The sequence below is a fragment of the Puntigrus tetrazona genome, chromosome 11 (assembly GCF_018831695.1).
Source record: "Puntigrus tetrazona isolate hp1 chromosome 11, ASM1883169v1, whole genome shotgun sequence".
NCBI lineage: Eukaryota > Metazoa > Chordata > Actinopteri > Cypriniformes > Cyprinidae > Puntigrus > Puntigrus tetrazona.
Window position 1 is genome coordinate 10,858,511 of NC_056709.1, and position 24,000 is coordinate 10,882,510.

The 24,000-nt window shown below is 40.9% G+C and overlaps 1 protein-coding gene across 4 annotated transcripts in view; it reads right to left on the reverse strand.

The window, feature by feature from the left end:
- Window positions 1–24,000, reverse strand: part of il1rapl1b (interleukin 1 receptor accessory protein-like 1b) — a 145,184-nt gene that overhangs the window by 77,376 nt on the left and 43,808 nt on the right. For all 4 annotated transcript variants that reach the window (XM_043252715.1, XM_043252713.1, XM_043252714.1 and 1 more), the window contains exons 3-5: window positions 8,897–9,176; window positions 1,549–1,735; window positions 1–96 (exon numbers count right to left, since the gene is read on the reverse strand). The exon at window positions 1–96 is cut by the window's left edge and continues 58 nt beyond it. In XM_043252715.1, the coding sequence (XP_043108650.1) occupies window positions 1–96; window positions 1,549–1,735; window positions 8,897–9,176 (563 nt within the window). The remainder of the gene's footprint in view (window positions 97–1,548; window positions 1,736–8,896; window positions 9,177–24,000) is intronic.

Below are 24,000 nucleotides of genomic sequence, written 5' to 3' on the forward strand. Positions count from 1 at the left end.
GGTGTAGTTCCCGATGTCGTCTTCCCGCACGTCTCTGATGGAGAGCACATCCAGCTTCCTCACGATGCTCTGCCTCCACTGCTTCGGCCGGCACTCCTGCATCCACAGACGAGCTGTTTAGTGCACTTAACGCTCTTCACGGGAACGACACGCTGATAAATCACTTTTGATGATGTTGACAGAGCGCAGCACTACTGACTTCATACTCAACAGTGTTTTGACAACAGCTAGAGTTTCGTCTGTAAACAGCCTGCCCAACCACCTGTCAATCATTTATTGAGCACTTATTAATTTCCATGTCGATGAGCAGATGAGTTCGTTGTCAAAGCAGCGAACCACGAGAAGATGAGGCACTGTTAAACTGAGCAAAGACAAAAGGTGATCGCTTGGATGCACTTCAGCCATTTTAATTCAAACGCACAGCTTTCGTAAGGTGAGAAAACGCAGATATTAAAACAATTCATAAGAAGAAGTGCCGTGACTAGCTCACTTTATAGAAAACCAATATCAATGCGATTCGCTTAAAGAACGGGATCAAGCGAGTCTTTTTTGATTTTGTTTTTGCATTTTAGTTTTAACCCGTATATCAAACTGTGTGGCATGAAGAAGTTCATACTCAGTCCAGTCAGGTTTTCTGCGCTCATGTTCTCATCCATGACCTGTCTTTGATTCAATTCAGCCAGAAAGTGTGGCAGACGTTTAATTTGATGCTCATCTGAATTAGTGCCCAGTCCAATTTTCCCTGTCTTATGGGTGGCAGAAACAGACTAATTCACAGCACTTTCCATCTCATCGTCTGTGCCTCAGGACATCAGGACTGATATAAGGTCTGTTTCAGCCTAACAGCTTCTACTTTCAGCTCTAAACACAAGAGTATTATAGTGCAAAAATATTATTTTGCTCCTCAGCATCTTTGTCTTGTTTTCCAGTATAAAAATCAGAATGTATTTAATTGACACGTAAAATTACTTAAGATATTATGCCTTGTTTTCTGAAAATATTATATATTTTTTTTGGTTTTGCTTGAAACAAATAAAAATATCTGCCAATGGGGTATGAAAAATAATCTTGTTCGTTTTTCTTACCCCATCGGCAGATATTTTTGCTTGTTTTAGGCAAAATCGAACAAAATTTTGGATATTTTCAGAAAACAAAATATCTTCAGTAATTTACTTGTCAAGTAAATGCGTCCCGATTCAAGATTTTTAAATATTCATACTAAAAACAAGACAAAAAATACTAAGTAAAAAAAATTATTTGCTTTATAAATAAGTAAATAGCCTTTCTAAAAATTCTTAAATTAAGAAGAAAAAAAAACATAAAAGTTAAGTGCATTTAAATAATCTGACAGTGGTGTAAGCAAAATAATCTTGTTTTTTTTTTGTATGAAATAAGATTAGCAGATTTTTGCTTATTTTGTTTGTTCTAGGCAAAAACCTAATTTTTACTAGTTTTTTTTTAATTTTTATTTGTTTAAAAAAAATCCTTCTTGATTTAAGATTTTTTTAAATGATCTTGGCTGGAAACCAGACAAGAAAAAAATCGTACCTTGTACCATCTGATCTCCGGCTCTTTTCCGGTCTGCATGTAGTCATCGATGTCTGGACAGAGGATGTCTTTGCTCTTGCTCAGCTCGGCCTTTTCAAAGTACCTCATCTTGGAGTTGAAGCAAAGACCCGTGTCGTTTTCGGCCACCGTGAGGGACATGGACACTTTCATGCAGTACGTGGAGTTCCTGCAAAACACAGCAAGCCAACAGCGTCAACAGAAACAGGAGAAGGCTTTCAAACGCTGGCTCTTTCACGGCCGTCAGCGGGAGAGAGGAATCTCGTGTTCACGTTCCGTCTCAGGATCCCTGTTCTTTATTGCCGAAATGAGTCTGTAAACGCTCGTTTAAAAGGGTCTGCTGTGTTTCCACATCATTCTCAGCAATTGTTCCTTTGCTTGTCTTGGGCTCGGGACATCTCAGATCAGCAGAAACGAGAGCGGAGAGCCAGCAGGCCATTTTTCAGCTTTGTTAGAGTGGTGCTCTCAGCGGACGCCTCTTACTGCCACAATTGAATTTATTGGAAAACAACTCCCCGAACAGAAGAAACAACACAATGCAGAACGGAGAGAAGAAAGTGCTGACTCAAAGAACAGTGAACAGAGACTAAGAAAGCAATGAAAAGTAAAGATTAACATCCCTCCGCTGCATGTGATCCCCAGCTCCGATCTTATAATTAACCTGAAATAATACCACACTGCGGTTCCTGTCGGACGAAACACAGGTGAAAAGCAGAGATACGAAAACACAGAGAAACATCTCAACCCTCGTTGTTATGTTTATGGAGACTAATGAAATTCAAGGCACAGAAAAGTCACACCCTGAAAAAAAACACAGTGAACCTTTAACATGAATACAACAAAAATAAACTTTCTTAATAGTCCTTTTCCAAAAAATAATACCACAAACAGCATATTTTATTCATTGATTTATTGACTGATTGATTGCACTTTTGAGAAGCTCCAGCAGTGAAGCATGGTGTGAAATTACTTAAAAACTTAAAAATGCAGAGTACATTTCTTCAGTTAAAAGCATCTGCCAAATGCATGAATGCAAATGTGAATCCCTTCAGAGGAGCGCCGAGAACCTGCCAGAGCTAAACACAGCTGAAGTGAAGGGTAGAATCTGCTAAAATTCAGTTACTTCACCAAAATAAAGGTTAAAGATTTACAGGTTTATAAAGCCGCAGATAGATGGGTTTCCATCAGAAGTCAGTCAAGACACGCTCGTCCTTAGGGACACACATGTGGCCATTAGCTGGAAGTCAGGTATTTAGCTTGTAATTTGAACGGTACAAATGTTTTGTTGTGTGTGATCATGTGATAACCCCCCAGAGGCATACAGGTTAGTTTTACGTCGCAGTACTAGCATATATATATATATATATATATATATACGGTTTACAGAGCTTCACAATAGACTCTCTAAGGATGGCTTGGGGGGTAAAATATGCTGTAATTGAAACTTTTTGGATAAACTCTTCCTTTAACACGGTGTTGTTCCCTGAATGATCCGCAGCTGGGTTTTTTTGTGAAATCTGTTGAATGGTCCATTGTCTGCTCTGAACAGTTAAACTGCCTGTTTCTGTTTTTCAGAAAAATCTTTCAGCTCCCACAAACATTTTTTCTGTAGTTAAACCCTTTCCTGCAATCACAGTTTTGACTGTAAGACAAAATAATTTACATTTAGCCTGATCTTCAAATTGAAAAAGTTTCAGGAGCATCAGTGAGTGTTTGAAACTTCTGGAATAGCTGTATATGAGTCATAAAAATAGATTAATCGTGATTAACTGAATCTAAAATAAAAGTACACATAATTGATGTATGTCTGTTTATAATTTGTATAATTTATATAAAAGAATATGAATATATAAATGTATAAACATAAATATTTTATTTATACATAATAAATACACAGCACACACACATATATCATGTTAAAAAAAAAACTTATTTTGGATGTGATTAATTGTAAAAATCGCTTCAAATGCAGAAAAAAATCTGAAATCTTTTCCTAGTTTAACCAATATTTTAATTTTAATGAATTTCATGCTGGAACATGATGATAAGATATATTTAAATAATCTAACTTTATTAAAATGTGATCCGCAGAGGATCATGGGTAATTTCTGGAATCTGCAGAATCTACTCAAACACTATTTATAAAAACCATCTCTGACGTGGTGAAGTCACTCAGGGTCTCAGTAGATGTACACACTTTTTATTGCCGGCGTATTGCAGGTTTTTAAAAATGTAAGCTGTTCTTGCAGCACGCTGCTCTAAATTATGATGATTGGTGATATTTTATGTTAATGACATGAATTAGGAGCAGTTTACAAGACAGAAAGCGGAAAAAATGTATTTGCACGTAAGTTCAAGATCATTTGCGATTCATAGATTTCACATCTGAAAGAGGTGCATGCACGTACCCATATCTGAGAAATGATTGTAGGATCAAAGATGCAAATTCAACAAGAGTTTAAATATCCTGACCGCTCCGATAAACCCGCGTACAGAGGATCTAAACATCTCACTGAAAGCTTGTTTCCTCTTTTACATCAAGGAAGCAGAAACAGAAGCACTGAAGATCAGGAGGGTTTCTGCTGTTTTGGGAGGAAACCAGCGCTCAGATCATGAATGATGCCAAACACTCACTGACTGTGATCGACAAGCATTTATGTTATGAAACTTATCGAATCTCAGCCGATCATCAGAAGGTCTGTTTTCATCTGAATCACGTGCGTCTCACCAGGAGAAGGGATTTTATATCAGTACACAAATCATATTTTTACCCACAGTTCCACACTCATTTGAGCAGAAGGTGAGAATATCAGTGAATCCACTAGAAACTGGGTCGGCTTATAATTAATGGCATCTTGACTAAACGTATGATCATGTTTGATTCATTGTTGGAAGCACTAAGGACCTTGGAGGAGAATTTATCACGGTTAATTAGTGGATGAAGGCAGCCGTTATGTGGAAATAGGGAAGCTTGCATTGGTTAAATCATTAAAGACGGGCCGTAGCTCGCTCTGAATGCCTGTGGATCACACAGAGATGAAAATACAAACTCAACACAAGAAACAGCCAATCAGAGTGTGCCAGGAGCACGCCGGCTGTCCAATGAGATTCAAGGCTCTTGTCAAAAGTCTTCAAACATTGTTTTAGTCTGTTCTGCTCACCATGACTGCATTCATTCGATCAATAATACAGTAAAAACTGTGAAATATTATTGTAACTGCTATTTTGATGTGAATTTGTGTTAAAGTATCATTTGTTTCTGGATTCTCTGCATCATTACTCCAGTCTTCAGCATCACATGATCCTTCAGGAATCATAATAATATACTGATTTACTGCTTAAGAATCATTTCTGATTATTAAAAGTGTTGGAAGCTGCCATACAGTAATGGCCAAAAATATTGGCACCCTTGATCTATTATTAAACACATATTTACTAGAAATATTCATTAAAGAGTAAAATATTTCTGAAGTATTCTCCCATTCCAATTATGAACATGCACGATGAGAAGGAGAGGTTCTCCAAGGAACGCACCTGAAGATTTTCAGACAGTAGTTGAGTCTCTGGGTCAGAAAACCATTAATAAAATGGATTACACATGTTGTTTGGGAGGATTTCTAGGAAAGTTTTCTTAGCTCATCCAGAAACCTGACATGACTGGATCTTCAAATGGGACTGGCTTCTACGGTCAGATGAAACGAAACAAAACAGCTCTTAAGCAGCGAACACTCAAGATGAGTTTGGTGAACACAATGACTTATACTGCTGTAGTTTTGATTCTGTGGGGCTATATTTCTGCCGGAGGAAAGGATTTCATGGATTACAAACAGATAAAAAAAAATCGATAAGTGACCAACTGTGTTAGAAATCTTATAATAGATCTTCCAACCATACAATAATCCAAACACAAACCTTAAAAACAACACTAAAATGGGTCACTGTGCACAAAACCAAGCTTCTGCTGGCCATTCCAGTCCTCTGACCAACATGGAGCTGAATCTGAAGGGTCTGGAGCGACTCTGGATGAAGGAATGGTCTCTGATCTCTCGTCAGGTGTTCTCTAACCTCATCAGACATTATAGGAGAAAACTCAGAGCAAAATGGAGGTTTCAAAAAGATAATTCCCCCCAGCTCTTATTATCCATAGAATATTTGTGATTTTTTAAAAGAAATAACACATCAAAAGGATTAGCAATGCAGATTATTTTTTCACAGCCTTCTTTGATCATATTTACCAAGGGTATCAATCTCTGTGGCTATGACTGTACACTACCATCAAATGTGATCGTAAAGACGTTTATCAAGTGATAAAAAAATTCTATTTGAAATTTCTATTCACCCAAGAATCACCAAACTATTCAGCACTATTTCAGCATTGATAATACTATGAAGCATAATAACTGAGCACCAGTAATTATTGTATTTACTGTATTTTTGACCAAATAAGTGCAGTCTTGAGAAGAAGAAAATTCATTAAATGCATTGAATGAAATCACCCCGGTTCCAAACTTAGACAGGTTTTGTACAGTCTGACGATGCACGAGGATGCGTTCACTCGCTAGTACCCAGCACAGAAATGAGCGACAGAGATGAGCTAACAGACAAGAAACAGAAGAAAGCATCAGACAGTGATTCTGCAGGATGTCAAAAAGCCACATTCACGTCTGTGATGCAGCATGGAACTGAGCATTCTGGTAGAAACGTTAATGAAATACGCCTTCAGACGCAGCCTGAGAGTCACAGACGCTGTCCCTCGAGTGACGTCTGTCAGAGGATGCTCTGCGGTTCACTACGGCGCTTCTTTAAATCAGTGTTTTATGAGCGCTGGATTATTTATGAGCCGGAGGAAGGTCAGGCTCTGCTGGGAGAGGAGGAGACGTGATTCGGACAGACACATAACTCATGTGTCGCAGCGCCGAGGCCGGCTGATTAACTATACACGGCTGGAGTTTACCCATGATGCCTCTCGGGCCTCAGTTCAGACGGTATCCCTTCCTTCATGTGACGTTACAGCCTGTCCTCTCTCTTCATCACCATGTCTCTCCATGCCTTCAGCCACCAGAGCCTGGTTCGTCACATAAACACATGAACACCTGCCTCTCGCCTCAGTTTCTAACGCTTTTCAGAGAAATTAAAAGCCTTATAGAGCTTTTTCTTCTCATCTCTAACATATAAGAGTCACACACACAACTACATCATCACAATGTTAAATGCAGGTCATGAGGTCCAGGTGACCACAGAACACTTCTTTTTAACTCTCATTAATGAAGCATATACTTTACAATCGAGAGTAAGCATGCACAATAATCAACAAAATCACATTTTATTCTTAATGGATCAAATGATTCTGTGTTCAAGGACACAATAAATTGTTCAGAGATTGATTGATCATTAGTGTAGATAAACTGAATTGCCCCTGAAATCAGTTTAAAGTCAATTTAATAATTTGGAAGAACGATTCCAACGCCAGTTCAGTGTTTTAAGTAGTAAAAATTACTAATGAAAATGATAATTCCTGATAGATGTGTGATTTTGTTTTACACAAAGTATTTTATAAAATCAAAGGCTGAGCATTAGTGTATGGTGTGTTTCTGCTGTTTGAGAGTCAGCTCGGAAACTGTGTGACGAGAGAAGAGCAGAAAAAAAAAAGTAATATCTGATAGGAATGAAAGCCAGTCAGTGAAGGACAGAATTACAGGCTGTTCGATGAACAACATGAGAACTGTTCAGATGATGAAATTTGGACAGGAAACATACATGAGACAAGACTTAAAATGTATTCCTCACAGCCTCATGATCTGGAGATTTCAGACTGGACTGTTAGTGTGCAGTACTGCGACTGGCCAGTAGGCAGAAAAAACCCTAATACAAATGGAATAATACATAATAACATATCTGTTCCAGTCTGTTCCTGATGGTCAACTGATCTGATGAATACGCTCGTGTTGTGATGATGAACACTCTCCTTTAAACGCCGCTGAAGATCTTCATCATCCGTTACAGTGTTCGGCTTCAGATCAAAGCGGTCTCAGCTCAGAGATAGAGTCAGACGTCTTCTCCTAACGAGCCATTGACAGGAATCGGCCTTTACCTGCAAGGTTAACGATGTACTACAACATACGAATGTGCGCCGCGCTTTTCTCACTCCCGGAGGACTGACCTTCCGCTGCTGTTCACAAAACAGCATCATGTTAGAAGAACCAGCACTTGAATCTGAGACGTGACCTGAATTCAAAAATGCACAAAATCCTCATTATTACGTTTACATCTTTGTCATTTAGCCGAAATGAAAACAAATGACTAGAAACAGTCGAAACCAACAAAAGAGCGACGGCATGCAAGCACTGTGACAAGTCTCAGGTAGTCTTGAGATGGTATGATCTGATCTGATCGCTGTCTGTCTGACAGGACGGAGGGATGAGGTCTTATTGACTGAGTTAGCGTTGCTTCTGATTACTGTAAATAGATGCGACCATCAGCCCTGATCAAATCCACAAAACAACAGATTCACAATGAGAGAGACCACAAGTGTCAAATGAACAGCTGGGGCCTGCTGATTCCTGAGACGTGGAGAACGTTCGAATCCAGTCATGAAAACAGAAGTGACAGAATGTCATGGAATGTGTCCGATTTTGTAATAAATTGCTCTAGTGTGTTTAAAAACTGAACTAAGAAAAACGTTTAAATATGAATCTGCATGCTCTGTGTGATTGGTCTGATACACAGATGTGTGTGATGCTCGAGGTTAATATAAGAGAACATCACTTCATGCCCAGAGCTGCTCGGAGATACAGCTTTACATCGAGAAATTATGACAGAAATTAGAATGTATGTCTCGATGTAATAATGCTACTAATATTAACACTAACAGTATTCATTATATTTAATGAATGCTATTAATGTACTTTTAATTAGTGTACTTCTATCTATTTCATTCAGTATATGACCTTTATTTCTATAGCACTTTACACTCTTAAACAGGAAAAAATATGATGGAAGAGGACAATAAAGTCAGTTCATCATTGATTCAGTGATGTCTAACTCAGTTCAAATAATATCTGTGCAATAAAGTCAACAATATCGCCATACATTAAGTGTCAAATCTAATCAAATGTTAATGCTGATTTTAATCATGTTTTTGAGAATGATATGCACCTAGTAGATCTGCTAAGAGCTCATGAAGTAAACACAGACCTTCTTTTTGGGAATCCTAATTTTCATTAAACACAGACTGATGCTGACAAATCAGTGTGAGGATACACACACAAATCAGCTTCGGGTAAACATTCAACGTGAAATCACACACACAGAGGATGAAAGCAGCTAGTACCTTAACACGCACGAGTAATGTCCGGCGTCCTGTAACTCGGTCGGTCTGAACCAGATGGAGTCCTCTTCTTTACTCATCCGGCTCCCATCGAATGAAATGGGCTCCTCGAAGTCTCCGTGGCCGGTGCTTTTGTACCACATCAGACTGAGTCCAGCACTCTGAGCGTGTGTGTAGTTCGCACGGATGTATCCATAAAATAAAGCACATTTAATCCTCACAGGCTCCCCGAGCAGAACTTTGTATTTCAGGTAGTCCACAGACCAATCCGTACAGCCGTCCACTGCAAAGACAGAAAACACTGCATTAATACGACGAGAGCGACAGACGGACAGACACAGATCAGGCCCAGCGTGAGTGTGTGTGTGTGTGAGAGAGACTGCGTGAGTGAGTGTGTGTGTAAGTGTGTGAGTGAGAGTCTGCGTAAGCGTGTGAGTGTGTGTGTGAATGAGTGTGTGAGTAAGCGTGTGAGTAAACCTGTGAGTGAGTAAGCAAGTGAGTAAGCATGTCAGTGAGTATTTAACCGTGTGAGTGTGTGTGTGTGAGTGTGTGTGTGAGTGAGTGTATGTGTAAGCGTTTGAATGAGTGTGTGAGTAAGCATGTGAGTAAACCTGTGAGTGAGTAAGCAAGTGAGTAAGCATGTCAGTGAGTATTTGTAAGCGTGTGAGTGTGTGTGTGTGTGTGAGTGAGTGCATGTGTGTAAGCGTGTGAGTGTGTAACTATGTAAACAGCAGTTGACTAATTATGTAGAAGTATTTGAGCAGCTGTGAACCAGTAAGAAGCCAGAAGAAAGTCACATGTTCTCTCTCTCTCACACACACACACACACACACACACACACACACACACACACACACACACACAGATCAACATCTCTTACTCACACTCACATCAACACACCATACAGGTGAAACCAAGACAACAGATAGACGTGCACTGTCACTCAGACATGTCTATTAGATTTCACAAATACTTGAAGCGCTTCTAAACGCTCAGCTCTGTCCACATCATCTGCCACATGAAGACTGACAGTGAAAATAGTTCAGACTCGGTTTCTAAGAATCACATTTACAGTAATGGAGAAACTACTCAACTCAAACACAATGGCATCAGCTCGTGCTTCAGGTCCACAGCAGAAGAAAGCATGGACACAGCTGGAGAAGCTCATCTGCAGAACATGAGCAGATCAAGAACACAGCTAATGAACGTTTTACTGGAGAGCTCATGCAGGAGCTTACAGTACAAGTGCACTGCTGCACATACGTTTACTCTGTGTCTTTTGTGTCACATTCTGCTGATAAATTCAGAATGGAACTGAACATCCCTATGCTCTAATCTCTTAGACGAGCAGAGCCCTTGAAATTTGTTCTCTGCATTACTGTCTCAAATAAGCGTTTGAAACACTTGACCAAATGTATCCGTGCACTCCATCAGTTGTTGCTTATTCATACAAATGATTTTATTTAAATATTATCTAATTGCACCTATTTGAGTTATGTTTGTACGTGAAGTCAAAATCAACCCCGATCCAAGATTGCAGTTGTTCTGGAAAGGCCCTTCATGAAGGGGTTCAGTTGTTCACTTTCATTTGGAACGTCCTTGCAGATGCCCTTTAAAAGTACAAAAAGCTGGGATTTGCCCATTTACTCTAGACCGTCCAAAACACCACGCATTTCTAATTTGCCGTTTAGAAAGAGATTCTGTTCTACAGCAGGTCTAGCGCAGCATCCCAGCGGCGTTTCGTCCAGCACCTCTCCTCCTCCTCCATTATCCAACGTTCTGTCTGTCTGAAACAGCTGCTGCAGACAGATGCTGAGAGCTCGACAGGCTCGGCTAATTGTGTCTCCCTCAATGTTTTATTTACTAAAGAAACAGTGCAGCAGCTAATTAACACCGAGAGAAGCATGTCGCATTATTTATCCCTGCATTCTCTTTCTCTCTGAGCGCCAAAACCCCAAAATAAAACACGAAGACTCATTTAGCACGCTGAGAAAGTCAAAGCCTGTCGGACAGCGAGTCAAATCAAAATCCTATCAAATCTCAGCAGGGCTGCTCTGTGAAGGACGCTTTGGCCGGACGCTCGTGTGGAGGGGAACGCAGGAATCTCTGATGGGTTTTAGCAGGATCTTTCAGAGACATTGGCAGTGCGGCTGCTGTCAGGTGACATTTACAAACACTGACAGTGAAAAAAAAAAACAAAAAAAAAAACACTTATTAAAATGTTACGGGTCTCTGTTGCTATGGCGACAGGAGGGGGCTGGTTGCCGTGGCAGCCAGTATGGGGAGGGGGGCTAATTAAGGTTCATTGCAGCAGTAACAAACTTCATCTTTTGCTTTGTGAAATGCAAGATGGTTCAAATATGATTATTTCTTTTAATGATCCTACTGTACAGTGTGTGTGTGTGTGTGTGTGTGTGCGTGCAAGCTGGCTTACTTCTGCACATATGTTTATTACACGTGAAATTAAACATCTCAGAACGGGACATTCGTTTACGGACAGGCAGAGCAATTAAAGAATCTTCAGCCGTTTTACTGAAGACTTTTCTTGTCAAGTCCATGAGTTTATTTCTATGCTGATTTTCAGAGAGAAATGCGAGTCACGTCAATGGCTGTTTCTCCTCTCAGCATCATTCTGAAGGATCTAATGAAGCATCAGCAGAGACTTTCTGGGCCTGAGGCTGGATTCACAACAACAGTCTCAAGAAGTGATATCAAGAAATTATCAAGAGGTGCACTTATTTAAAATTTCTTAAAAATGTTCTGTTCTCTTCAGAATAAAATAACAGTAGTGTGATATAACAAATTAAATCCTGACAAATATTAATGATACATTTATTTCTTAAACAGCTCTGTTCCGATCGGTCAGACAGCTCTTTCCGAGGAGAATCATCTCATGACAGGCCAGACACTGAAGAGAGAAGGTTTGAATGCCAAGACATCAAATAAAATGGTGAATGAGGGTATTTTGTGATTATTATATGTCTATTTCAGATTGTAAAAACTGATGACGTTTGTCTGGCAGATCACAGTCACTTCATACACGCCATAAACGCTGTAAAAACATCCTGTGGGCAACCGAGAGCTTTTTCATTTCATATCTGGGATGTTGAAAATGTCAGCAGTTTAATTGAGGAGATAAAGCTGAGAGAGAAAGAGAGATCGAGAGACAGAAAAAAAACTGAGAGAGAGACAGAGTGGAATACAAACATCGTCTCTCGCAGGGAAACAGATTCAATTAAGGAGTTTCTGTGGGAATATTGTCAACATACTTACAGGAGACAGTTATTATTTTGTGCTCATCATTCTTCTCATTGCTCATTATGGGATGTTGGGCTGTTTTGGGCCGTTATCGTTCATTTCACAAATGTGTTTTAGCAGCAGTGAGTTTCATGCAATCTCGCTGGCGGCACACGCACACACAGCTAAGCTTGATTACATCCAATTAACTTCCTCCTGCACTCCAGACACCGCTCCACTGATACACGGATGGACGGAGGGATGGACGGATGGACAGACAGATGGAGGAGCAGACTGATGGATGGATAGATGGACAGATAGAAGGATGGATGGATGGAGGGATGGACTGACAGATTGAGGAGCAGACTGATAGATGGATGGACAGATAGAACGATGGACAGATGGACAGAGGAATGGACTGAAGGACAGAGGGATGGACTGATGGATGGATGGATGAATGGACGGACTGATGGACAGATAGATGGATGGATAGATGGAGGGATCGATGGATAGATGATGGATGGATGGATGGATTGATGGATGGATGGACGGAGGGATGGACGGAGGGATGGATGGATGGACAGACAGACGGAGGAATGGACGGACAGAGGGAGGGACAGAAATACGAACAGATAGAAAGACAGATGGACAGATAGATGGATGGACAGAGAGATGGATGGATAGATGGAGGGATGGACGATGGATGGACAGATGGATGACTGGATGGACGGAATAGACAGATAAGGGTGTGTTTTCACTCAAATGTTTGTACAGCCTTTTGAAACCAAATGTGAGATGGAAATATGAGACTAATTGCTTCAAGGAGAAGTCTGATTTCAGGATATTTAATGTAACCCACCTAACACACCTGAGTAGGTGAGGATGGAGCAGCTGTTATATTCTATAGAAGTACACTGATGCCATTAAAGCTGAACACACTACAATGAAGTAAATATATCTGAAATAACATACATGAATAAAAGTGTGTGATCACAGAATTTACATTGCTGAAATGTCACCCTGACTGTATCCTGAGCTTTCCAACCCATAACACACACACACACACACACACACACACACACACACAGAGTGGGCTGATCATGTGACGGTGTGCATATGTCCAGTAATCATCTGCCAGCAGCTGCTGTCACAGCACATCTCACTCACACACTCCTGTGAGCTGCACAACCAAAGCCAGCAGACAGTGTGTGTGTGTGTGTGTGTGTGTGTGTGCGCGTGTACACTAGTACAGGAACACGCATCATGAAGACCAGCTGCCTTTATGAAAGGGACTCAATATAAGAGTGTATGACAGAATTCACACAGGAGAGAAGATCAAACATGTGATCTAGTAGCACAATAATCCATTAAAGTCACACAAATCCAACAATTGCACACACACACACACACACACACACACACACACATACACAAACACTTGACAGATGCTTTTATCCAACTTTCATTGCTTTCTAGGTGCATGTGTGATCAGAATCAAACCCATGATCTTGGCATCGCCTGTGCAGTGCTTTACTGCAACTATGTGTGTGTGCGTGTGTGTGTGTGTGTGAGAAGGACACTCACACACATACTCTTAAATACACACACATATGGACACACACACACAAATGTCCAGCACTCCGTCAGCAAATTAAACCTTTAATGTAAATTGAGTTTACAATAAATCCACCAGCGGCAAAAAAAAGATGGATGAAAATGAAAATTGCTCTCTTGGCAATAGTTACTGACATTTGCATATACATAATTTATTCTGCTGGAGAGAGTGAAAGAGAGAAGTGAGAAAAGAGGAAGAGTGAACAAGAGCAGGTGAGAGTCACATGAGCCTCGTTACTGGAAGAAAACCAGACACAAGTCAACATCCATCAGGACAGCACACACACACACACACACACACACACACACACACACACACACACACACACTCATGAATACACTTATGTCATATATACATTTGACTGTCATAATAAACTAAGAATATTTTTACTACTAATAATAAATCAATGAGATGATGCAGATGAGTGCAGATCTACACACTATCCTCACACACACACACACACACACACACACACACACACACACACAGAACTTTTCAATTGTTGTTCAAACCAAAATGTATTCAGACACCTTCAACATTTCTCACATTATCACAGTTTATTTGCTGCACTTTATAAAATGGCAAGAAGTCAGAGTTAAACTCATCCTTTGATAGAAAGCTATGTAATGAATTGGGTTGAATTACTAAACTGTCAGCTGTTAAATTGAAGAACACAATCAGATGATATCAGTTACCAAGAAGTGCTTTATTTTGATCAAATAAAATGCTTCAGCAATTCTGTGATCTGTGACAAATGTCTGAATCACTTTTGATCCGGTATTAGTGGATATAATATGTCACACTTTACTTTTTGTCCTCACTTACATAAATTAGCAAGAGCGTCCTGTACCCGCTAGTAAAAATATCAAGAATTATGTCTGTAGTCTGAATACTGTATTCAAAACCGTGTCTGTTGTCTCAGCTGGTGTGTTTGGACCGGTTCTGTTCATCACTGACCGTTAGAGCAACTCCTGACCCCAGATCAGCGCTGGATTCTAATCCACTCTAAAAGCTTTCAGAGATGTAGAGAAACATGTCAAGGTCAGAAGATCCCGGTAATGACTTCCGAATGGATTCAAATGAACAGAGCCGCTGTATAAAGGGGATTTCCCTGCTGTGAGAGAAAGCTGCCTCTCTGTCTCTGTCCAGATCAACCCGAGGACTGATGTGATTCCAGCACAGTCTGATCACCATCAGCTGATGAGTCTGTATTATTCATGAGCCAATTAACAGGTTTGGTTGTTTTAGGGAGTCCTGAGGCAGAGACTGTAAAAATTCTTATTTTAAAGTAATAAAACATTCTGCTATGTGTTTCAATTTTGTGAAAAGTACAAAAAAAAAATTCTAATTTATTACTATGTATTTCAGTTTTCTGTCTTCAGTAAAACGGAAGCTCGAGGATATTTAGGTTTTTAATTCAGTTTAATTAAATACTTGCGCTTATGTTCATACTAATTACTAATTTCCCCCCAACAGAGAGAAACACCACTGAGAAATCAGCACAAACCCAGACTGTTTTAAAACGCGGACTGCCATTATGATATTTTTAGATAATGGGATATTCTGGAAATAAGGCTATGCTTATCAAACTTAAGACACAAATGTGTAAAATCTGTAATTTGGTGTAATTTTGCAGAGTAAAAAAAAAAAAAAAAAGACTGAGCACACCCCGCACCCTCAGATCAACCATAACATGCAATGACCTTCACACAGAAACATATATATATATGTCATATTAATTACACCAATTTTAATATTCAAAGTGGTTTAAATGAACAATTCAATGACTCACTTAAACAGTGCAGGATTTCAGTGCAGGATGAATAAGTGTTTTTAAACGAACCTCTTGAATGATTCGATGACTAGCGTTGCCACAGGACTGAGCTACTTTAACACTGTTGCTTTGGGTTGATTTTCCATCGAAGCGACCCAGTACGTGAAATTTAGCCCCCGGAATGCACATTTTACTGGAGTATGTCCACCGAAGTTTTACCCCCGGATTCAGATTTCTGTCGGGGAAACCCCCTTGAAATGCAGTTGGGCTCATTTTGGGCTGGTTTTGGGCTAGTTTTGAATAGCAACTGGGGGGGTGTTATTGCAAAAAATGTAACAAATGTGTCATTGACATATATTTTTTAAAAGTCACTTGTTGCCACCTAGTGGTGAAACAAAAGGGAATTTTTTTTTTATGTATCAGAACTGTAAACTTTCCTCCAAGTATTTCTGTGATCATTTAAACGACTGAAATAAATAATACTATGTAGATGAAAAGACTGTCGTCTCTCTCTCTCTCTCTGTCAGCAACAGCTCTGAATGTTGACATGACATGAATTTGACATGATTTCCGATATGAATCGCTGACATTTAAAAAAAGTATTGCATATAATATATAGTACTACTATTTAAAAATAGTATTGCATGAGATTGTAATGTTTTCCATTGAGCTCTAATGGGTGATACAAATTTGTCATAAAATATATCAAACTCACAAACTCAATGAAATAGGTATTATATGTTGTAAAATGGTGACTTTTCACAGTGCATGCCTATTCTTCACCCTACAGAACATCATATCAGTATCTGTGTGTCTGTGAAGGTCAGTGAGGATTAACAGAAACACTCTCTTTTTTTCTGAATCTGTGAGCAGTGTACCTGATCCAAGCTCTGAGTGACCAGCATCAAAATCTACAATTTAGATATGGATATAGTATATATTTTATTACTTCAGTTTCTTTTGGCTTAATTTTCTTTTCACATACACACACTGTGTGTGTTATTGTCTCACACCAACCCTAAACCTTAACCTACAGGAAACTTGATGCTATTTCAGATTTTCAGCACACTCCTTTCTGTGTGAACGTCACCTTCTCCTTGTAGTACCCATGTCATAATACAAAATTACGTCATCATTTGCAATAAAAACGTGGCCGTGCACACACACACACACTGGTATCAAACACACACTCCATGCTCTCTTTGCTCTGGCACAGCTGCAAAATTATACAGCAAAGCACATATCGATCAATCCTAATGGAGGAGGTAAAATCTCAGATTAAAGCTCGTCGCAGGCCTTTATAAATCCTGCCTAAACACGACTGTCCCACAGGTCCTATTTAGATGCTAAACGCCAATAGAGATTCACACACGAACCTCACGTCAAAATCAGAAGCGCACGTGTCATCCTGAGCTCCGTAAATGAACAGACTCTCGGACCGTAATGACTTTCTTCTTTTTATCAGAATTAATCTGCCTCGTGGTGTTTCCTTTAAGATAATTAACTGACATTTTCATCTCGGTTTTAAATGGCATGTTCATTAACTGATTTCTGGCACCTGAGGGAAAACACATTAGAAAGTGTGACGTTTGTTCCTATGAATTAAATCTCATAAATGAAAGAGTAATGTTAATGATTGTGCATCGGACACCTGTCCGTCTGTCTTTCTCTACCTCTGCCTGTTTTTATCTGTTTATCAGGCGCTCTGGCTCCCATTTCTAGGAAACAGAAACAGTAAATGTGCATAAAACATTGCAGGAGGGAGATTAACAGTCGACACGGTTCAAGTGCAACGAACAGTAATAAATAAGGGAAAATCAAATGGACTCGATCGTATTCCTGGCTGGATGAATGATCCCTGTCCCGGACCCAATATCAGGAGTGCCTCCTCGCTGTCAGGGATGCTTTATCTTCCTGTCACTCCTGCAGATATATTTTAAAGAGGATTGCCATATTTTCTTCTTCCCTTCTCTCTCTTTATAGCCCGCACTTCTATTTCAGCTCTAAATGCTCTTCTGTTCTCAATGGCAGGAGGCTGAAATCTTCTCCATTTTTTAGGGTAAAAACTGAGCTGGAAAAGCAGCATTAGGTTTGAAGAATAATCCGCTTGGGGTCACGTGAGCTCACATTTATAGAACTTAAAAGCATTCTCAGACCAAATAACATATTTAAGGAAATAAAAGTAGACGCCCACATAATCAGTCATGACCTAGTGTCTGATGGAACACTGGTCGGATTATACATTACCAGAGGATTTCATCCCTGTTCCTATAATGCACAGAGCTGGGAAGTAACGAAGTACAAATACTTTGTTACTGCTGTCACGGTGTGGTTTGCGAGTTAAGGAGCACTAGTTGAGAATATAAGGTAAATAGTCTTTTAATCTTCTATAAATGAAATAAGCAATATAGTTACAAGCAGGCAGGCAGAACAGAAACCACACATATTAAACACAAGTCGGACAAACTGAATTCAAACACACTGGACTTAAATACACAACGTAACTGACAAAACTCAAAGCACCTGAACACAATGATACAATTAACCGAGGAACAGAAAATAGGGCACACAGAGCACGTGGGACAATCAAAATGACAACAAAGAGTCCAAAGACGTCCTCGCACCTAAAGTAACATCAAAACAAAACTTAGGAAGGGGATAATGGATCTTGGGAGGAGGTTCGGGTGGAGGACGGGCCCCCAGGAGAGGGTTGGCGAACAGAGTCCAGGGAGGATCAGATGGAGGAAGGAGCCAGGGCAGACACAGGAGGAGTCTGGAGCTGGAGGAGATCCAGAGGACCCAGAGCACAGCCCAGAAGATCCATAGTGGAGCTGACGGAGGGAGGAGCCATGGACAAGGAATGGCCGTCGGCTCCATGATGCTGGAGGAAACGCCGCTGGCTTCGGCGACTAAAGCGGAGACGGGTGAAGAGAAGGACGCAGTGGAGTCAGAGCGACACAGGACTGAGGTGGAGCCGGAGGGATGGAGGAGCCTGACAGAGCCAGAGGGATGGAGGGACAAGGCAAAGCCAGAGGAAAAGAAACCCGAGGCGACCGATGGTTGACGACAGACCAAGGCGGAGCCGGAGAGACGATGGACCAAAGTGGAGAGGAGTGAGCTAGGAGCCAAGGGTGAGCCGATGGGGCTACGGGCCGAGGTAGAGTCCAGGACTCAGAGGCTGGACGATGAGGCGAGGGACCCTCCACCCATGTGGCGAGCACCAGATAATGAGCTGAGGGTGAGCGCAGGGGCTGCTGGAAGACATTAATGGTGGAAGGTAAGGGTGGGATGGTGGGAAAACTTGGAGCGTGGACACTGGAGACAGCACTGGCTCCGCGGTCACTGGAGGGAGCTCTTGGGCAACAGTCTCTAGGGGACACCCTCGAGGCAGGGACTCATGGTGGCTGGACAGGACCAGAGGGCATTCAGGACGCGTCATCGTTGGGCTCCGGCTGTGGCTCCGCGATGCAGTGAGATGGTGGGCTGGGCTCTGGATCGGGAGTGGGGCTGGTGTCACTGTCCTCAAGCTGAACGGTCACCGTCGAATCGCATGACACCAGCACACACTCTATATAAGCAGTGATGCTCTCTCGAAGGCCGTGCCCGGACAGCTTCGCTCGTGTGGTGGTGTTGAGTCCGCGAAAGTGGAATGAGCACAGGAAGCTGTCCGGGTAACACGAGTCGTTCGTACAACCCTCGAGAGAGTGAAGGAAGTTAGGGTCAATGAATGGGGAAAACATTAGGGTAAAATAAAAAACTAAAAGGGGAAAACACGCCGCTATTAAACTTTTGTATGGACCAACTTTCTATGACAGTGTGCTTTGCAAGCGCTAGATGAGAATATACGTAATTGACAAAACTCAAAGCACCTGAACACAATGATACAATTAGCTGAGGAACATAACACACTAATACACTTTTATTATTCAAATCCATTAAAGGATTGTTAGGCTGCATTAATTAGACCAGCCTTAACTGAAAACACACCCCATAAAACATAATGTACTGGTGACATTGTAAAAAGAATGGCATTGACGCTAATATTAGTCTGTCTTTTTTATTCTGTTTCTCAGTTCATATCCAGTTCAGATGGTAGATCAGCATCAAGAGATGACATTCATCAGAGACCAGAACACCTAGATGAGCCCCCAGATCACCGGAACCAGACACACACACACACACACACACACACACACACACACACACACACACACACACACACACACACACACACACACACACACACACACTCACTATAAGTCCTTTACACAACCTGACATAGCTACATTTAAAATCGAACTGGAAATTTAGTGCTGGTCAGAGGAGAACTGGCCCCAACTGAGCCTGGTTTCTGCCAAAGTTTTTTTTCTCTATTCTGTATGGATGGGGTTTTGGTTTAGTTGGGGACACATCATTTCCAGCATTTATTATCGATTGGATTCCAGAGACTGTCTCTGCATTTAATAACAAATTGTTCAATCTCCTCATCATACATCCCTATCATTGTATTCTTCTGTTTGATTCTCTTCAGTGCTTTGATACAACATGTATTGTTAAGAGCTATATAACTAAAAGTGATTGACGGATTGATCTATTACTATCATCACTCAAAATACTGTATAATAAAGGACATATTTCTTTACTTTAATTTGAATAAAAAACATGTAGTACTTTTACTGGAATATTTTTAAACATGAGTATATGTACTTGAATAAAGGATTTGTGTACTTCTGCCATCTCTGATAATGAACAAATATATCCATCTACACAGTCCTACAGTGACACCTGATTCAGATCACCTTGCCTCAGATTAAAAGATGCTCTTGATTTTCAGAAGCCCGGCTTTAGATGAATATAAGCACATGTGCACTGAAGCACACCGCCACCTACTGGAGACCCCAAGAAAACACCTTCAGGCCAATTCTGAAAGTGTATCATTAAAACATTAAAATGGTTCTCTTTTGCGTTTGAAAGGCTTCCAAGTGTGCTGGTCTAGCTGATGGAGCGTCGGCCAGTGAGAGTTAAGTCCTGCTGGTTAGAAACGGCTACGGGATTGTGTTGCTCTGCTCTCAGTAACCATGACGACACACACCAGCAGCCGCCTGATAAACAAACATACACACACACACACACACCTCTAAACGGCCTCAATCTTTCCCAATCAGTGCTTCAGCACACACCAGCAGCAGATCTACGCCGAATCAAGCCGTTCCGTGACGCTCCAGAGGATTCCTGTCAGACAGCCTTCACCTCCCTCTCCTCCTCATCCTCATCTCCTGCTTGTTTTTAAAGCAAACGCTCAGAAATGGGGCCACGGATCTCCAGGGGTGACGCTGCTTATATAATGTTATAAAAAATTCACACATCACATGTCCTTATTACAGCCTCAAAAACACATGAGAAATATCAGAGAGAGGGAGAGATGAGAGGGAAGGAAGAGTCGCTTCGGTCTGTGCAAAACAAGGAGAAAATGAAGCGCCTGCAAATCTCTGCATTTTCATTTCCATCCTGAACGTCACAAGCTACCGTCCTTTATTACTTCTGGTGATTCTTCCATTCCCTCGTGACAAGAACCACAACAATCAAAAACAAAAATACAATTACAGCACAATATGAATGGAGGTTTAAATGGAAATGTGTCATTCCTGATGAAGAAAAAACAGCATAAGCTGATTGTATATGTTTTAAAGCATGGCTGCTGGTCCCAAGGTGATCCTAAGCTGGTCCTAAAACCAGCTCAAACCAGCAGCCATGCTTCAAAACATACCTAACCAGCATGTGATGTTTTTTTCCCATGAAAACCCTGTGAGAAAACTGCAAAAACACCATGAGAAAAAAAGATTCATATTAAATCATATAATAACCCCATGAGAGCCTTCAGGAATCCCATAACAAACTTGTGAGAACTCAGCGACCACTCCATGAGAACCCTGTCAGAACCCGGCAAGAACAGCCTCGTCTTGCCTCTGAGAGCTCCATGAAAACTTCAGCATAAGAACTCTGTGAGAACCCCATAAGAATCGCATAAGAACTGAGTCGCCGCTCCATGAGAACCCTGTGAGGAAACTGCAAGAACAGCATTAAAACTCAATGAGAACCCTTTGAGAATTCCATGAGAACTTTATGAGACCCTTCACCAGAGCGAGTGGATGATGGGATCTGTCTCCTGGTCCTTCTTCTGGGCTGGTGCCAGAGCGCACAGGAGGTCTGTATTAATTAAACACGCTCGAAGCAGCTGCTCTCACGTTACATAAGTTATTCATCACACAATCTCTTCACTCAGAGAGAGAAAGACATCCGGCCAAGAACACGACGGGTCAGTCACTGCGGTGAGAGAACTAACAAAAGAGTCCTGGTTTGGTTCAGTTCTGTTGCCTTCAACAAGATTAGAACACCAGAGAGACAGAAGATGGACGGAGATAACTCTAGTTTCATGTGTTTAATGGATGCAAAGAGTTTCAGAGGACAGACAGATGGGTCAGAACAGTATCTCCAGAACTGATCGACACAGTGAATGATGGGAAACAAACACTTGTCCACCTCCACAATGGTGGAGAAACCAGCAGCGTCTGATCCTCTGAACACCAACAGACTCACAAACACAGTTCTTATACTAGTGAAATGAATAAGGAATATTCAGAATTAAATTAATTATCTCTGGGTGAAAGGCTTCATTATTATTGTGGCTTGTAAATCTTCTATTATGTGTGTGCTGTGTGTGTGTGTCTTCTATGTGCGTGTGTGTGTGTGTGTGTGTGTGTGTGTGTGTGTGTGTGTGTGTGTGTGCATGTGCGTGTGTGGAAGCAAAATGTTTCATACATAACACAATAATAAAGAATAAAAAAAGTATGCATTGTAAAATTGTTGTCATGCAAAACTGATTTTCAACACTGATAATAATCAGAAATGATTCTTGAGCAGTAAATTGTCATATTAGAAAGATGATCTGACACTGATCACTGGAGTAATGATGCTGAAAATTCAGAAATAGATTGCAGTTTAACACATAATCACATACAAAACAGCTATTTTAAATTACAATAATATTTCACAATTTTTACAGTATTTTTTATACACGGTACATGTGTATCACATATATAAATGCATACATATCTCTCTGTTTCTCTTTATATTCCATTAATATTGATTCCTAACAACGAGAGTAAACGGCAGACCCTTGACTCGACCTGAGCGCAGAAACCCATCAGCCCCTTGGGTTTGACCTCTGACCCCACACATGATACAGTCATCGCACTGCACTCGGATGCCGACTGCTTAATGCAGCTGAACGACAAAAACAAAACAAAAAAAAATGTTTTTTAACTTGTGTGCATAGAATAAAGCTTGCGGTCAATTAAGTGTTTGTGTATTTCATCACTTGAACGCGTTGTAAAGCATCAGATGTGAAATCCGCTCTCAAAATGAACCTTCGGATGAAAAAGCAGTGATGCAGTGAGATGCTGTCTAGTGTCTGCACAGGGAGACCAAACTCTGTCCTCCTCGACCAAACACAGGATCACACACTGACACACTGACACACAGCATGAATAAAACACCAAGAAACCACAACAAGGCAAGTGCCACGAGAAGGGTGAAATGAATAAATAAAACTTTCGAGTGAAGGGGAAAAGGCAAAATACTGTGTTACTCTCAGACAAGTCCTTTGGACTGAAAGATTTCTGCAACAGTCAATGTGTTCCAGAGTTCCTTTGGCACAGAGCTCTCCATCATCTCCCGATGACCTCGCAGTTCCGCTTTAAAAACCGATGACAAGTTCATATTCAAATAAACCAAAGAGGCATTCACATAGCAAGGAGAAAACAACACGAGAAAGCAGGAAGAAACGCGCAGCATTACATAACGCTTCATTCATTGACTGCACTGGTCCACATTTAACCTTCACCAACACAGAGAGCCTTTGTCCCGAAAGAATCCAGCGCATCCGTGAGATCCGGGAATCCTTTCACATCCGGCTCAGACTTTACATCAGCCTGGCCTACATCACAGCGAGGAGAGCCTTCATCCCTTCGGAGGAGACAGAAAGAAGCATCAGGTCAGCCTGCGTTTGTCCTCCTCAAACGCTCTGATGTTACGAATCTTCACAAGACCGGCAGCCAAGAGCAACACATCTGTGCATCAAAATCTACATCAGAGAAGAAAAAGCCCTCTCTACAAACAAGTCCACGGGTTAAGACGCACAATGCTTGTTTCTCAGACATCAACGCCTTGAATTTCGGTCCCAGAGGGACATTTGATCTCGTAGCGCGAGCCTGTAGCAAACCAATTTACTCCGAATCACACACAGCCCAAAAAAAGAGCCAAAGAAGCAGATTTCCCTGCAAACGCCAGCGAGAGAATATTTAACATTCTGCCTTCCATACGGCAAAACGCTGGAAAACATTTGCCTGGCCTTCCGTATTTTAACTTCACTTAATATGAGACACCAAAGCAAATTGAATAATATAGTCATTTATATTCCAT